At 38.2% G+C, this 18,880-nt stretch overlaps 2 protein-coding genes across 2 annotated transcripts in view; one reads left to right on the forward strand and one right to left on the reverse strand.

The window, feature by feature from the left end:
* The window catches only part of LOC123318568 (xylulose kinase-like), a 29,262-nt gene extending 18,741 nt beyond the window's left edge, over window positions 1-10,521 (reverse strand). Inside the window, exon 1 of the mRNA XM_044905239.1 lies at window positions 10,388-10,521. The gene's annotated coding sequence lies outside the window, so the exon portion shown is untranslated. The remainder of the gene's footprint in view (window positions 1-10,387) is intronic.
* LOC123318569 (mothers against decapentaplegic homolog 6-like) overlaps window positions 6,995-18,880 on the forward strand; it is a 61,593-nt gene continuing 49,707 nt past the window's right edge. The window contains exon 1 of the mRNA XM_044905240.1: window positions 6,995-7,613. Coding sequence (XP_044761175.1) covers window positions 7,256-7,613 — 358 coding nt within the window. The 5' untranslated portion in view covers window positions 6,995-7,255. The remainder of the gene's footprint in view (window positions 7,614-18,880) is intronic.

The raw sequence follows: 18,880 nt of genomic DNA on the forward strand, positions 1-18,880 counted from the left end.
CCACACATTTGAAAGGAAGAAACGGTTCACGATAATGGGCCCGAGTGTTGGCGCCGTTCTTATGAATGCGTCTCCGCCGCTTGGGCGATTAGCGGTGTCGTTGTTTGTTTAAAATCGAGTCATTACCATTTTTTCCTCTGAGAATTCTTCGGGAAATCGGCGATGTGTGTCGGTCGGCCCGTACGGCTTGATCGATGGAGGCGGAAACGGATAGGAACAAGAAGATCTGGATGCGATGATCTTCGAGGCGGAGGAAGTCGAGGCGTGTTGGTGGAATTAATGGCGTAGAGAAGTTTGTGAGAGCGCGGGAAACTGCCGTGAAATTACTCAATTAAGGTTTAATTTCATTTCGAGAATTTCTCGAGTCAGCTTATTCGTAAACCACCGAGTTGAATTGAACATTCTAACACAATACACGAAAATCTTACATTATTTTTTGACAAGGAATCAAGCCTTAAATTTATTTATACCCTGTATAATATATACCAACGAAAATTCGACTTCAAATTGACAATGCAACTCACTTTACCCCATTCGAGAATTCCGTTTAAATTTTCTCTCTCTTGCTTCTTTTTATTTTCTCACTCTTTGTATAACTTTATGTTTTACGTTTACAAGTACTCCATAATTGATAAATATTATGTTTTGTTCGTTTTCTTCAAAATGTAACGTCTCTTATTCGAATATTAAAGTTTCTCTGAAGTCTAAACAGGGTGTTTTCAAAGGTGAGGCTTTGTCGTTTAACCAAAAATTGTCTATATAAAATATCCAAGATGGCTGAGATACAACCCCTAGAAGTTCGACGAAATTTCATTGAATTTCAAGTACAGGACTGTGGAAGGTGACTCCGGCTTCGGAAAAACGAAACAAAACATAAACATATAACAATGAATGGTTCAGTACCAAGTTCATCGGATTAGATGCGTCAGGTCACTTTTGAGAGAATCTTAATTGTTGTATCGTGCAATTTAGGGTGAAAAAAAAATGTAGACAATCGAGGCAGTTTCTTGAAAGTCCTCATGTTAATAATGTTGAAAAAGAGCTATGATGTTTCCCCATTTTATCCCATTTTCACGACGATTGTTGGAATGTTCGAACCAGAAGATTGTGATGCCCATTGTGAAAAAATTCGTGAATAATTTGGACGAATTTTATTGGTGAGATTTTTAAGTATTATTCTATTTTTTACACTTGTGTCCTGAGACTCTTCTGTCAGTTGGTATCGAAATGAGCCATTTCATAAAATCGTGTAAGTTATTATATTAAAAAATAATGAGAACAATTCGGCAATCCTAAGTTTCCATTTTCATTACCACGTAAATATCGAACTAGCCAATATCCTAAACAAAACCACATGGTCTTATCGGGAGATAAGTTTTTTCCCACTGCTTAATTCAGCTAACAAACGGTCTAGGGTCGTATTAGGGTCTATTTTACTAATAATTTCCATTTTTTTTCGACTTTGTCATTTTAAAAGTTTTGTATAGGTGATTTTTGGGGACACGCTTCATTTTGACCAGTTCTACCTTCTGTTCTCACCTTCAAATACACCTTGTATATATCGAAATATTATTGGCTCATGAGCTTTCAGTTTGTATGGACATGATGCAAGTATTCGTGGAAAACCTCGAAACGAAATGAAGGCAGCGAAGGTAGGCGAACAATTCGAACCCATCCGCTAATACCACATGTACTCCTAAAATTACACATACAAAGGCATAGACCCGAACGGTTAAGTGGTCCCAAATGACATAGCGCGACAGGCGCCACCACAGATTTCTCGGTATAACCACCGATAATTCGACCTTACAGACCAAAAAACAATCAGATCGTTTCAATTTCGGCAGCCCGAGCTAAAGGCTCGTGTACCTGAAAAGATTTATATCCCCGCCGGTGTTCGACAAGAAACAGGGAATATCCATTAGGTTAGAAAACATCGGCTTGGTAAAATGTTACTATTACTAATTATTTCAGATTCTGAAGCCAGTTTCTCAATGTTGAGGTAAGCTACATACAGGCCGTAATTTTTTTTGTCATGAATTATGTTATTCGATTTATCGAGCTGGTTCAATTTGAAAAATTAATAAGTAAATTGTAGATGTGACAACTTTGGGTGATACCAGGTATTGGAAGTGCATTTTTCCCCTTCTAGGAAAGTAAGGGTTAATTTGCAGGGTAGTATTTTTAGCCTGAACGTTAAATGAGTATAGTGAGGAGTAAGGCCCTGCAATACCAAAACAATTTATCTTACTTTCTATTTCGCAATTCAATATTTGTTATTTGTCAATTAAAATTTCTTTCATGTGGAACACCTACCCTGTTTTTTGACAAAGGATCACCTGTTAAATTTCTCGTAGCTATTTAAAAAAGAGGTAAAAAAAATTAAGTTAGAAAAGTATGAAAAGTGAATTTGATGTTAAAAAGTTAAAAAATATTTGTGATATTTGAAAAATTGGGTACTTTGGCTGAATATAACTATGTCCAAAAGATCCACTGATGTGTAGTGTCACAGATTTAGCTAGTTATTCTGAAGTTAGTGTTGTTTTTCGAAGGGTGGCACAGCTCATTATGAAAACTTGAAAGGGCTATATATTTTTATCAGTGTCGAATCAAAAAAAAATGGTATAAGAAAAAAGTGTTTTTTTTGGCCTCAAGAATCTACTGTTGAAATATTTGTACCCTGTTTAATGATTCTTAATTTTGATTTGGGAAGTGAAAGTTTGAATATTTCTTCGATTTCTACGAGGGTTAATTTTTTCTTCTTTTGGTTTCGTTCATATCAAGTAGTTACGAACTGAGAAGCTTCAAATCCACCCCTGGTTCTTTAACTGGCTTCATCGGTCTTCGGAGCCCAAAAACGCCGACATCGCCAGAGGTCTAGACCTGGCCCTGGCAGACGCACTTCTCGGCGCTTGTGGAACCCCATGGCATTGTTTGCGCCGTCACCGACTGGGGAATCCCTGTCTCTGTTATTCTTGTCGAACTATTATGTTTTTATTTTTATGGCTTATTCTCTACGTTCACACGGACTTTTGGATAGTTTATTGGCGGTATCTGGGGCAGTCATTATGTGTGGGTCGTTTTTAAATTTGTCAACGGGGGGGCGATTATATTTGTGTGTTTATCGGACTGATACAGGGTGAATCAATAAAATGAAACAATGATTAACTGAATATTTTGGAAAAATGTTGATTCTCAATTCGAATCAAGCATGACTTTAAGTTAATTTTTCAATAATATACAGAACGAATGCGGTGAATTCCACGTAGTAGCCAAATTGAAAAAATTTTTCGTGATATTCTAGATAAAAGAATTTCTACCAACGCTTGAAGAAGTAAGTCCTAGACCTACTCATTTCAAACGCTCAGAATAATTCAATCAAAAGATTTAAAACCAAACTTACTAAAATTAAGTAAAATTTTGAGTGTTTTTACTAAAATGTATAAAAAATGATAAAAGTTATCTTGGGCCCTTCAACTCTGACTATTTTGAAGTTTTAATCAACAATAAGTATGAGAATTTTGTTCAAGAACACATAAGAATTCTGAAATTTCAGTAAATAAACTAAAAATTATCTTTCATTTACTTTTAAATGATTTATTTTTTTATTTTATTTCACATTGATATTGTTTTATTAAATTTAGTTTTATTCATTAGTAGTTTGGTCATGATTTCTTTCATGCTCGATATTGAAACCATATTGCTGTTAAATTTTTTAGTACACATATTCATTGCCCACTCCTCGAACAAAAACTGAGAACAGTTCCTGGAATGTCCAAGATCGTTAGCGAAAAGTATGTCCACTAATGGAAATTGTGTATAGTTGGCTACCTGCAATCGATTGTGACCTGATGACAACGTAATGCGTTTCAAATTGAACTTGAAACATCATAAAAATCCATTCAACTGTACCTAAATTCAAACAATGTACGTACCAGGAAAATTCACTAATTCCAATGATATTTTCAAGTGGGTATCTACACAAAAATTTCAACCACGTCTGAAAATTCTATACCGAATATTTTGTTTACATTTTCATAATGGCTCGAATGTATACAGGTATAAATGAAGCATTGTGAATATTAGATATTTATTTTAAACCACTGAGGAATGGAAATGGAAGAAAAAATTCATGTTCTGTTTTTTTACCGAAAATTTCAGAGAACTGAAAAAGATTTGAAGAGAAAAGTTTTATATGTACCTAAGGATATATTTTCGAAATCAATGCAATTATTATCATCGTCGTTTCGTTTTATTTCGTTTTACTTATGTATTTTTTATCTTATTTTATTTATTTCATTTTGGATAGGTAACATATAATAGGTAACAGACAATATTTACAATTTATCATTTCATTTATGTTTTACCTGTTGAAAGAAATTGCAATAATTAAGAAAACATTATGTATTTTCTGAAGAAGCACCTTCTTTCGAATACAAAAGCGAACTCTAATAGCTATCACCCAATACCTATGACTTCTGAATGTTTCAATTAAATCACTCAAAATTCAGAGACGATATTGAATTTATGCCATTTCACCCAAAAAATTACAATTGAAATTTATTCCAATTCGTAGAACTATCAAGATAAGCCCATCGATACCCATAATTTCGGAGGAATGAGTCAATTTCAGCCTTCTCGAAAAATCCCCTAATCTCCACGAAAATTCACCCCGAGGCAACTCCGCAAGCGAAGAGCCGGATCGTTGAATCCTAAATATCACATCACCTCGCAGATATACGCGAAATGCCACTCTGTGTTCCGCGCCGATTTATTCGCCGCACATTCGAAAAACCTGCCCTATTTACTTCTCGTTAATCCACTCCGCTAAATATATGCTCATGCATTTTTACCTGACATGCCGGAACATCATCCGCTGGAGGTCCCCTCTTGGGGCCACCGCGGGTATGCAGTACGGGCCTGGCGCCAGGACGGCGCCAACTTTCCCCACCACATGGTCTAGACCAGTCCGCTCTATCGGCCTGTCCGGAAAGCGCTCGCCCGCCGCGATGCCACGTCTAAGCGAAATTCTTCGGTTTGATTCAACTGTCAATCGGTTGTTTTGAAGAGAGAAACGATCAAATCGATTCAATAGGGAATACTCCTTATGACGAAAATGATGTATTTTTTATGAAATATCCTTGAAACGTCACATTTTGAACATTTCAACCGTTTCCCAAAAAAAAATATTTTAAGTACTTAAAAATGAAAAATTAAAATGGGTATTTGAAATTTAAAGCGTTTCGTTTCTATTGCAGAAGTTGGCAACATCGACTGAAATATGCGTTGATAATAAAGGACAACAAATACAGTATCTTGATGAGATAGACAAAGATGGCTGTCTATGAAGTCTGCGAAGAACGAGGAAGGTTGTAAAATTTTATGGGATTTTTATAGCCGGTTGCTGTTGAGGCTAGCCAGTGCATACGCGCCTTATGATGGCTGTAAATCGACCATTCGTTATTTTATAAACAAGCCATCGTTCTTTTTATTTTCTAGTAGGCGCTGTTGCCAAATTGTGAACTAGAAACGAAGCGATTTAAATTTAAAAGCCTCAAAAAAATTAATGAAACTCATAATTATTCAGTTTAAACTTGCATATGGTGTGATAACCCAAATAGAGGAGAATTCCCTATTGTCATGAAGAACTTCAATAATAAAAATTGCCAAAACGTATCTCGATCCAAGTTTTTTCACTTTGAGGTATTATATTGAAAAAAATCAAATTCAAAAGCAATTTTTTCTCTAGACTTCTAAATGCAAATTGTTGATTTGATGAGCAAAAACCTTTCTTCACAAAATGACATAAAGAGGTTGTAATTTTTGAAAGTTTGAATAGGTTGTTGTCAAAAAATATAAGAATTTCGAAAAAATTTATGGTACGATTTTAACTTAACACCTGCTTAGATTTGACACTTCTTAATAAGTTATACACTTAAAGTTAAGTTTAAAACTTATTCATATTGCTCCTTATTCAACATTTTTTCATATTGAAAAATTGATTCAAAAATTAAATTCGAAATAGTTTTGTCTCGATTTTTACACCGCAAGTTATAATGGCTGAAAGTTGCGGTCAAAAAATGTAAAAATTTCGAAATAATATTTGGTAGGATTTTAACACCAAAAACATCTTAAAAACATTCTGCATAATTACTAAAATTTTGTTTGTATCATTGTATATTTGTAGCAATTATAATATAATATAATATACATATAATAATAAAGTACTTAAATAAAATTTCCAGGTATCACAAGTATTTGAAGAATTTTTTTCAAATATATTCATCTTAAATTTTTTCATTAAAAATTTTATTCAATTTTTCAAAAAATCTATTCTGAGTCAGAATACCATTTGATGTCAATTTTAAGAGAAATATCAGTCTGATTGGTCAAAGGGATATTTCTGGAGATTTTTCATTTACAATGCTACAGCTCCTCTTGAATTATTTAATTTAGTCATTCATTTGTTCTGATAACAAAAAATTGGTAACAAAAAATTTCAATTCTCAATTTCCACCGCTGGTTGATTTTTTTACAAACAATTTTTTCACTTGAATTCCGGAAGTTCTTGGGAAAAAATCTATATATTTTTTCTTTTCGAGTGAAAAGAATGAATTACCATTATTGAATAAACGGTTTTTATTCTTGCTGTCAGTCAATCTTGGATTGCCAATATTATAACCCGTGCGTAAATTATATAAAAATAGTAATATTTTATTACATCATAAATAAATAATAGGGTGAAAATAATAATAAAAAAATAAAATAATAATAGGTATTTAATCTTTATTTTAATTCAAATTGAGATACTTTCAAAAATATGATTATGTCATTTCAACAACCTAAATATGACCTAAAAGTGCGACAAAAATCAACAGATATCATCGCAGTCCTGCGCGTTTCCCCGCAACAAAAATAGGAAAAATCCGACCCTGAGCCGGCAACGTCGCCCGCATCGCACGATCCTCGCTTATCCAGTCAAGGGGACCAATTTCAGTTATTCGGAATCGGAGGCTCAGTTCGCCAAGAAACCCACGACAGGGAGGTGCGCCACTATCCCGACCAGGCGCGTGTGTCAGATCACAGTACGAAGTATAGTAAACGTCAGCAACGCGACAGTGCCGAGCGGCCGTCAGGTTAGGATTTCCGGTCAGTGCGTTCGTGCGATAGTGTTGTGGTGATTCGAGAGGGGTGCGACCACACAAGTTCTTCCAAATGCTGGTCCAGCGGAACGGCGCCGTCCTTAACCTGCTTCATGTTCATGTTCCGAAGCAAGCGAAACATTCTGAGTAAGCGGTTGTTGGAGGCGCATCGCAGACGGGCTCAGCAACAGGGGAGCGATGAGCGCGTAGACGTGGGACCGCTCCTGAAGCGCCTCCAGGAAAATCAGCTGCAGATGCTCCTGAGCGCCGTGTCGACTCGCGGTCAAGATTCCTCGAATTGCGTGCTGTTACCGCGCGAGCAGCGACCGCACGTGCTGTTCTGTCAGGCCTGGAGGTGGCCGGATCTGAGGCAGTCCTCGGAGCTGAGGAGGTTGCCGGTCTGTAAGTCCGCCGCGGATCCCGTGTATATTTGTTGTAACCCTTACCATTGGAGCAGGATATGTCAACCTGGTGAGTACAAAACGACGAGTAGACTCCTAAATGTGCTCGGCCAATATGGCAAAGCGAAACACAAGCAATATCAGTTAACTGAACTTAATCTTCATCATTTACCCCATTATCATTTGATAAATTCCCTGCAACGAGTTTCTGACGTCTTCAGCTCTCAAAGCTGAAGATTGAACAAATATACAAGTCTGAACTTTTGACCTATTCACCATGTCAAAATGAGAATGAGTTCTGTCGGCATAATTCAGAGATTTCAGAGAAAATACAATCAAGGTCATAAACGTACATAGCCCAAGATTTCATTTGTTATAGCGGCTATAAAGGTGTCTGTAAATAGGACCTCTCCAATTACAGTATGTAACCAAATGCCTCCCAGTGTACTGTTCATTCATAAAACGAAGAAATTAAATGCAGACTGGTAATTGGGGAACGTCTTCAATTTCATTTCCACTATAAAGACGTTGCATGTTTAACAGAAACGCTCGTTTCGTCGTATGTTGAAGTATTCTAACTTTCACAAAAAAAACAGTAATAGGAAATGACAATAACAAAATAGATAAATATAATAGCAAGTATAACTTTGGCAATATTGATTTCACATCTCCAAATTTTCCCTTTTTTATACGCTACATTGAAGGATTGTTTTCGAAAAAAATAATACCTACTCCTAATAAACAAATTAAATGCACCCGACACTAATAAACATTTCATCTAAAATCTACCCCGAATATTATGGGTTTCCGAAGTTGGTATGGGACCACTTAACTGAGGTCTTTTAGAGATTAAAATTTGCGTTGAAGTACTTAAGCTTGGCGATTGTTCTTGAAACTGACAATGACCGTAAAGTCTACACCACTCCAGCAATAAAAGAAATTACCTATTCGTAAAACCCTATCATCTGACATTTGCTATATTTATTACCCTACTGCTTGACTTCTTCGAATTCTTGGAAATATATGAGCATACCTGACAATGTCACTCATAAAGTAAAGGTTTACTGCTTTGAACTAACTTCCTATTGTCAATACTATCTTTGTACTCATCCTTCTCGGCTAGTCAGTAATATAAAAACATGTTCGGATTTGAACGTTGTCTTTGTGAATACCATTCAAAGGCATTTTATTCGTTGTAGTGTAGGATAATGAATGGTATGGGCGAGGTTATGCGTTGCAAAAAATAGAACATTTGCATTTTTTTAATCGACTTCCGATTGACTCGAAACGATTCTGGTAATTTCTTGAATGTTGGTCGATACAAATATCAGTAAAGAATATAGTTTTCAACACCCGCCCCATAAGAGGAGGCAAAAAATGATGGCACTTGATCGGCGAAATTCCTCCATTTATGTATTTCTTCATTAATTATGGATAAAAGGTACTTATAGCCATACCTTATACCATATCAACGAACAATAACTCATTAGAAGTGTCAGTGTGAAGTTTGAGGTCAAAAAAGTTACGCAATAAATTAAAAGAAAGAAGATGTCCACCGAAATTGTGAAAATTTATCGAGCCATCATCAAGTACCTGTATTTGAAAGGGTTAAGAGGTAAGCAGATTTACGAAGATATGCTTAATACCCTTGGTGATCAATGTCCTTCGTATGCGACCGTGAAAAATTGGACTGCAGGCTTCAAAAGAGGTAAATTTTCTATTGAAGATGATGAGCGATCGGGAAGGCCAGTTTCTGTGTCAATCCCCGAAAATATCGATGCAGTTCATGACATGATTTCATCAGACCGTCGAAATGAGGTAAAACGGATATCTGAAGCACTGAATATTTCATACGAACGCGTTCATCATATAGTTCACGTCAATTTGGACATGAGAAAATATGCAGCAAAATGGATCCCCAAATGTTTGAATGTTGAACAAAAGCGTGCAAGGGTAGAAGCATCGCGTTCGATCTATGCTCGATTTTAAAACGATGTAGACTTCTTAATCCGAATTGTTACTATGGATGAGATTTGGGTACATTTCACGATCCAGAAACAAAGCAACAATCGATGGAATGGCGACACTCTGGTTCTCCAAGACCTAAGAAGTTTCGTGTCCAAAAATCTGCTGGAAAAGTTCTTGCTTCAGTTTTTTGGGATTGTCATGGAGTACTCATGATTGATTTTTTGAATAAGGGTAGAACAATAACCGGAGATTACTATTTCTGACCACTCTACGGGAAATAATTGAAGGGAAAAGACACGGAAAGCTGTTCAAAGGTGATTTGTTCTTACAGGACAACGCCCCTGCACACAAATCTGATGTTGCTATGTATAAAATTCGTGAATTAGGGTTTGAATTACTAGACTCCATCCGACTATCATCTCTTTCCTCAACTGAAAAAAAAGTTTAAAAGGTCATAAATTTTCTTCCAACGAGGAGGTTATAAAAGCAGTGGAGGGCTGGTCTGCAGAGCAAGATGAAACATTTTTTTTGAAAGGTCTAGAAACGTTGCAGGTTCGCTGTAATAAATGTAACCAATTTAGAGGAGAATATGTTGAGTAATAAAATATTTCGACATTGAAATTTTGTTTGGTTCTATAGTAGGCTAAGGATTTTTCAATATATCCTGGTATACCTCATCATCTACCTCCTCTAAGGTCCATTCGTTTTGTATATGTCTGAGGGACAAAGATAATCAGAGACTTTGCTTCTCTGTAATAACTTTATACAGCTACGTCCTCCTATTCGGCAAGCATAGAAAATTAATCGGGAACTCTTCAGAATGCCTCGCTATTTAAGTGCTCGTCAACAGCCAGATACGCTTCTATCGTCACTTACCCTATTAATAAAACCATTCCGCACTTATCAATAGAGGACTTATCTCATTGCACGCCCGATGGGTAAACACTCGAGCATCGGGCAGCAGCACTATTTTCGCGCTGTCCGACACACACATGATTTTCTCGGAATAATGTAGAACACAGAGATACAATTCGGTGCCCGAGATGTTACCGTAATAAATTCGCACTTGTCGGCAACAATGAAGCCGTGCGTCACCGACTGGCCCCGATCCAGGAGATTCTCCGAAGCGCACAGGTGACTGTTACCGTGGTCGATTTCGATGGGCACCCATCGGCGGTAACGTGGCGTCCAAATAACAGTCACACAATCTACAGGCCGGGAGCGATTAGGGCCGCGCCATCAAATCCGAAAACTTCCACCGGGTTGACCTTCGCGATTGTTTTCGGTGATACTTCGACGAAGGTAAGTTGCCAAAAGCGGCGTCCTTGAAACGTACGTGATTTTGAAGGATGATGTCAACTCTAAAACCATCCTACTTGCGGGATAAGTTCGTGTGATTGCTTTTTCTGTCCCCATCTACAACTTGGGGGTATACCTTTTTTATTGAGTCGATTTTCTTGAGATATTTCTAGAAGATGTTGCTCATCCAGGCTCCTTGCAATAAAACAATCCACCTTTATGACCATTAACACATAATTATCGAAGAGTAAGTGGACGAACTGCAATATCATACTTTCTTGGCCCATACCATGAACATTAAACCGAAATTACGAATTTCGTTAGTAATTAAGATCACCTCAAGTTGTTTTTATCTTAGAATCTTCTGAATTAACTTTCAATCACTGAATTAATGTCTTCAATCAACATTATTCGTCACTATTTTCACATTTATTGGACAAAAATATCATTGGTGCTTAAAAGATGTCACCTAGATAATCCCAGAACCAAAGAATGAAGATACAAACTACTGGCTGAAGAATATTTGTCCGCACAGCAAAATGTTTAGTTACTTTTATCGTTACACAATCGTCTTTGCGATTATCGTTCATCGAGGGTCGATTATCGTAGGCTATCGACGTTGAAAGATTGTCATGACAGCCATATCCAAGCAAACCTAACTTTGGCATCCACAGATCTAAGCCTAGAAAAATGGTTGATGTTATCGTTAAACGATCGTCGGATTTGAACGATCGCTTTTGCGATCAGCATTGAGTAAAATTCATCGTGAATGGATCACTTTCGATCATCGACAAACGATCATCCTAGATCCTAGGCGATCATCGCCGAGAAAAACGCGCCTAGCCAAATGGTATGTTATTTTTTGTTCAACAAACGAATTTGAACGATAGTTTTTGCGATCATCGTTGTCGCGTATCGATCATGTTTGGAATATCATCTATGAGCGATCATCGTTGACGACAATCGTTGACGAGCGCCTTTGCGATCATCATCGTTGACGATCGTCTTTGCGATCATCGTTGACGATCGTTTTTGCGATCATCGTTGACGATCGTCTTTGCGATCATCGTTGGCTACAATCGTTGAACGGTCGTCTTTGCGATCATCGTTGACGATCGTCTTTGCGATCATCGTTGACGATCGTCTTTGCGATCATCATTGACGATCGCCAGTGCGATCATCGTTGACGGTCGTTCATCGAGGGTCTACTATGTGTGGACGATCATCGTAGGCGACCGTCGTTGAACGATCGACGTTAAGAGATTGTCATGGCAGCCATATCGAAGATAACCTATTTTTAGAATCATCGGATCTAAACCCAGAAAAATCCGCCTTGATAAGTGGTAAGTTGCTTTTATTGTTCACCGATGGTCGATCATCGTTGAACTGTAGTCTTTGAGTGATCGACGGTGGACGATCGACTTGAAACGATTTAGTACCAGAAAAATCCGCCGATTTCTAATCGCGGATTGCGCATTCTAAAAGCCCGATCGTGTACGTCTAGCGATGAGCGATCCATAGCTCGATACGAGTCGGTAAAATTCCCGACGTAATAGATGATTCAATCCGGCAAAAATTCGTCGGCCGAGCTTCAAATCGGAATAATCGAATTACGAATACAGATACAAACAAACGAACTGTAAACCCGGTAGATATAAATATGTTGAACATTCTGGTGGGATTCATTTAGACGGTCTCGGTTTACACAAACAAGAGCAATGACCAAAGTCGATGGTATGTATGTGTGCATGTACGGTTCTCGTTGTTTGCGACAATTCAATGCGGGCTTGCACATTTCATTCACGGCGTTATCTGAACAGCTTTCGATTTCGATTTTGTTACTAGATATCACTTTCACTGACTTCACGACGCAATAATATACCCCGAAGGCGTTTCCGTTTATCGTTAGTAAACAAAATCGAGTCATGGCCTCCAGAAATGTCTTTCTCGCGTAAAGTGGGAAGAAAAAGAAAATACTCGATGAGTACACCACAGAATATATAATCCGAAGCCAAGTGTGAGGACCAGCGCATGCTCATATCAGTGTTATCGTACAAAAACCGTGTCTTTAAAAATCTCTTTCTGATTTGGTCACGATGATTGACGTTCTTGAGAACAAAAGGTTTTTCTGGGATAAATCAGTTTATACCCATTACCAGAAGGACTTCTTCCAATTACGCTGTTGCGGAATTCTCGACTCGTTTTGGTCTGATGGATGGTATCGACCAAAATTGGAAGAAAACCAAATCCTTGATTTCACAGCGTCAAGATCAGCATATTACCGATGGGTTGGGCAATAAAATGTGGAGATACAGATCCGCACTCGACATTTAGATGGGAAACCAACACATCGTTTACTAGAAAAACGGAATGTGGCATCGCTGCACCGAATGGCATCTTGAAGTCGAAGAATTTCCCCAATACGACTTTCGACGTTCTAGATTTGCTCTTATCGGCGGAATTCTCTGGTGAATCATGCCATTCCACTCCCGCCTAAACCGAAATTCCTGGTGGTCATCTTTCAATCGTGGAGAGATTGATCTAAACGAAATCTTAATGAAGTATTTCCAGCAAAATTAGCTCCGCGAGAGAGATGGACATACGGAGAATCCCAAGAATGTCGGCCTTACTACAGTTACCACCGACTCCTCTATCATCATGTGATCATCTCTGACAACTTGTCTGTGGATCGGACGGGCCATTGGCGTAGTCGAAGGATTTCTGGAGAAGTGTTTCCATTTTTGCAGTTTTTGTTCGTTAAAGAATGAATATTGGCAGTATTGATGTGGTGAAGTTTGGCGGACTCATTCTGACCCACCCTGTATATAATTACACCTACATAGCCAGTCTAATTCAGTCACAGAACTTAAATAGAACCGCCACAATAGAAAAAAACTTTGACGTTCTTCGTTAACGTTTTAATTCTACACGGGACAAGTAATTATCGATTCGCTTAGACTTTTTCAAATTGTTAGCATGTTCACGACTTAATGATGTTCATGGTGAATTTGGTTATTTGATCTTTTTTACGAGAAGTGTTTGAATTGGTTCTGCTCAGGTTAAGAGTGTTTCACAGTCTCATTTTATTACTATTCAGGAAAGTAGAACTATGTAGATGGATTTTATACTTGAAATAGGTTCATGTTTATTACTTCAATAGTGTACTGTATCTTTGCTTTCTTTTTTCTCTGGAAAAACGAAAAAGTTTGTTTCTTCTCTCCAGAATCGTGTTTTCTCATTTATAGGAAGATCGACACGTCAAGATTATAAAAAATATAGACCGAAATTCTTTGAAACAAAGAAGATACTGCGATAGACTTCTACAATCGGTGATTTTAGCTTATGTTGCACGTTGCAATTCTCCATTATATTATACGGAATTGGGATTCAAACAAATACTAGCTTACGGCAAACATGAGCCTGTACTTTCTTGCTTCTGACCTCGAGTGTGCTCATATTTGTTGTTTGTCCTGAATGATAGTTTCCCGTTCTCTGAATATCAAACATCCTAGCAGGCGCCACACTAATGGTCAGTCAAGTTCTTTATAATGGCACTCAAGGTGTCAGTAGACAGGTAAAACGATAAAGTTATCAATGCCATTGCATTATGTCGATGAACAATTCTGATGTAAGTTGGAGTCTTGCTTCATTTTGTCTATCGATGTATAATTGGTACACATTAGTTCAATGAACTACCAGATGTGGAGTAATTATCTTAAAAGCTCGTTGAGTTCTTGTGGAAGTTTATTATACAGCTTTGTTGAGATATAATTCGGGATTTTATATTCGTGAATTAACTATTACCTGTGAGTTTTCAACTAGGCTAACTTCTATGCCGTTGAAGCTATGTATTTGGAGTAAGGTAGGAAGAATTGGCATTGTAAAACTAATAACATCGCTTCGAATCTAATTGAAGTCCTAACTGATCTGGTGTCAAAGAGCAGTTGAAACTTCAAGACTCGTTCAGTTAAGTCTACTCATTAACTAGGTTTGAAGGAGCAAGAATTGGCACTCTCACAATTGATAACATGGCTTCTAGTCACTCTGAAGCTAAAACCGTAACTGTAGACGAGTTAAAACTCGTTCAGTTAAGCCTACTCATTAACTAGGTTTGAAGGAGCAAGAATTGGCACTCTCACAATTGATAATATGGCTTCTAGTCACTCTGAAGCTAAAGGCGTAACTGTAGACGAGTTAAAACTCGTTCAGTTAAGCCTACTCATTAACTAGGTTTGAAGGAGCAAGAATTGGCACTCTCACAATTGATAACATGGCTTCTAGTCACTTTAAAGCTAAAGGCGTAACTGTAGACGAGTTAAAACTCGATCAGTTAAGCCTACTCATTAACTGGGTTTGAAGGAGCAAGAATTGACACTCTCGCAATTGATAATATGGCTTCTAGTCACTCTAAAGCTAAAGGCGTAACTGTAGAAGAATTAAAACTCGTTCAGTTAAGCCTACTCATTAACTAGGTTTGAAGGAGCAAGAATTGGCACTCTCACAATTGATAATATGGCTTCTAGTCACTCTAAAGCTGAAGGCGTAACTGTAGACGAGTGAAAACTCGTTCAGTTAAGCCTACTCATTAACTAGGTTTGAAGGAGCAAGAATTGGCACTCTCACAATTGATAATATGGCTTCTAGTCACTCTGAAGCTAAAGGCTTAACTGTAGACGAGTTAAAACTCGTTCAGTTAAGCACTCGGTTAAGCTTATTAATACATTATGAGTAACCGAGCCAGAATTGGCCTTATATAGCACCAAGTCACATTAAGGCCTTAACTGTGGTTAAACCACAGTTTTTCAACTGGTCCTAAAAACAAGTTAAAGGACTCAGTTAAGCTCACAATAGGTTTAAAGAAGATTAGTTAAAACTCAAGGGCTCATTCAGTTAAGCCTACATGACGGAGCAAGAATTGGCTTTGTTATAATGTATCATTTGGCAATCCTTTAACTTAAAGACCAGTTAAAGGTCTCAGTTAAGCCTGATTTTCTATAGGTTTAAAGAAGATAAGTTAAAACTTAAAGACTTGCTCAGTTATGCCAATTTAACGGAGGAAGAAAACAAAAAAAAAAAAACAATTTTACACGTGTGCGCTGTTGCCATATTTATAGATTTATCTTCTATTGATTTGATGAACATACTCGAACCAGCAACAATCAGTCCGCATCCGAATCCTCCGAGAGCATCTTCGGACGTCGGGTGCAACGAACTAGTTGAGTCAACCTCCATCAAAACATTACAGGTTACAGGTATTTCACTCGGCTGTACCTACTCATACGCAGCGGCTCGTCGTCGGTGGACCGGCGGGCTAGGGGGGACCGGGCACCGTGTGCCACCCAGAGGAGCCAGCCGCGGATGGCGCCTAGGCTATCTGCCGGCAACTTTCTCACCGCCTATCGGCCGGCATACTTGCGTGCAGGGACGGGTCGGCGGCGTGTGTACGTTCGGGGTATACGGTCGCGCCACCTGCACATGGCTGTAGAGCTTGGTTTCGGCGATTTGATGTTCGCCGAGTTGGTTTCTTCGAAGATCAAAGACTATTTTTAATTGATGTTAAGTTAAATATGCGTTTGGTCTTTTATTGTTTTGACTTCTTGGGCGGCTGTCATCTGGCTTAGTGAGGTTTTTATTCCTCATATTGTTATATTGTGTTTTTTTTTTAAACTTTATATGCTGATTTGCTGAACCTGTTTTGTCGTTTTGGTCTGTTCCTCTAATGAGGTATCACTTATTGTTATATTTTTGTGTATTTTTTGTAGCCCCGATGAAGAATCAATAAAGATTCGAAACTTTGGCAATTTCAACAAGGGTTTTTTGTTTCCTGTTGATGTTTCACCAGTCCTCAAGCTGAGATTACCCATTATTTTCTTGGGAATCTTGAGGCCTATGGATTTATTTCTGGATCAGGGAGTGTTTTGAAGAGGAATACGTTGATTTGTAGTAGGATAATTGAGAACCGAGACAAACTCCTAAGACATACGTGCTGAGGATCCTCGAGTTCTTAAAGTGCCGTTGTCGTATCTCTATTCCTAATCTTGTTTATCCTGCTGGCTGGATTTTCGCATTCTCATTATCTCATAATTTATTGATATGTCGGATATTCTAAGCTCCTTCTTTCTTCTGATTTCATGGTGAGAATAAAGAGTATCTTCTTACTTCTAAATATGTACCTTTATTGCCATAATGGTGGTATTGGTATTTAAAACTTTGCAAAGCCTTACCTACCTTCTTTCGGGAAAAGTTCATCATTTGCATCGAACACTTAGGCTACAAGCTTCCATTTACGAGGATATATTGAAAAATTCCTAACCTACAATAGAACCAAACAAAATTTCAATGTCAAAATATTTCATTACTCAACATATTTTCCTCTAAATTGGATAGATTTATTACAGCGAACCTGCAACATCTCTAGACCTTTCAAAAAAAATGTTTCTTCTTTCTCTGCAAACCAGACCTCCATATCTTTCACTACCTCCTCGTTGGAAGAAAATTTACGACCTTTGAAACTTTTTTTCAGTTGAGGAAAGAGATGATAGTCGAATGGAGTCAAATCTGGTGAATGAGGGGGGTGTTCTAGTGATTCAAACCCTCAATCACGAATTTTTTGCATGGAAACATGAGATTTGTGTGCAGAGGCGTTGTCCTCAAAAACAAAAAACCTTTGGATAGCTTTCCGCGTCTTTTCTCTTTAATTTTTTTCCGTAGAGTGGTCAGTAATGTCAAATAGTAATCTCCGGTTATTGTTCTACTTTTATCCAAAAAATCAATCATGATTACTTCACGGCAGTCCCAAAAAACTGAAGCAAGAACTTTTCCAGCAGATTTTTGGACACGAAACTTATTAGGTCTTGCAGAACCAGAGTATCGCCATTCGATCGATTGTTACTTAGTTTCTGGATCGTACAAATGTACCCAAGTCTCATCCATAGTAACAATTCGGTTTAAGAAGTCCACATCGTTTTCAAATCGAGCACAGATCGAACGCGATGCTTCTTCCCTTGCACGCTTTTGGTCAACATTGAAACATCTGGGGATCCATTTTGCAGCAATTTTTCTCATGTCCAAATTGACGTGAGCTATATGATGAACGCGTTCGTATGAAATATTCAGTGCTTCACATATCTGTGCGTTGGCTCCCAACAGATGGCAATTCTGGATGCCCAGATTAGATTTTGGTCGTTTGTTCAATTCAAGTTCACGTTCAAGAGTTCTGGATGACCAATTCCTAGTCATGGATCGATCTTTGTGGTCCTTCGACTTGAGGATCGCTCGGCCCACAACGCGGCAGGTGTGACGCAGCCTTAACGCCCAATCCAGCGCCGGGAGACGATCCCACAGCTGGAATATTTCGGTTCGAGTGCACCACGACCATCTAGACGCCCATTCATGCCTTCATTTCACCGTCGCGCCAGAGTACGTCGGCGGCGCTTTCTACGCGTCTGCAAAAACCGAGACATCTAGGAGAGTGTCAACAGCCCCGTCGGAATATCTGATTATGGACTCTAATAAACGTCGGATAAGACGACCACTCTCTCTATCTCCGATAAAACGATATCTATCCTTAAGTGTGTTTCAGTCCGCGGTCGACACTTATGAAAGAACGTAAATTGGTCGTATGGCGACTGGTTCTCTCCGATAGTTACCTAATGGTATTTCCTACGTTCCTACGGACGTTGTCTTTTATTCAAATAAGGTCGGCGTATAAACATTCGGCCCACGTCGCTTTCATTCATGGTTCTTGGATGGGAATAGCTCCCCTCGCGAACGTAGGAAGTATACAGCTATTCAATGAGGCGATAGTAATGTTTCATGAGCGATCGAAAAAATGCGCGATGGTGCTCATAGAAAAGGCCTAGGTAGCGCTCGGCTCTAAGAAAGACCGACTGGACTACAAGTAATCTTCCGCATATTCTAATGAAGACAGAGACATACTTTACTGTTAACTGTAGTTGGATATAAGAAGCGAGTTAGCTTCCTAAGGTTCAGCAACCTAATGGGAGAATTGAGGAAAGAAGAGCCTTGAAGTCAGTCAGTAGTTTTCGCGCTATTGTCAATTAGGCAAAA

Source organism: Coccinella septempunctata, chromosome 8 (genome assembly GCF_907165205.1).
Source record: "Coccinella septempunctata chromosome 8, icCocSept1.1, whole genome shotgun sequence".
In the NCBI taxonomy this organism is placed as follows: Eukaryota; Metazoa; Arthropoda; class Insecta; order Coleoptera; family Coccinellidae; genus Coccinella; species Coccinella septempunctata.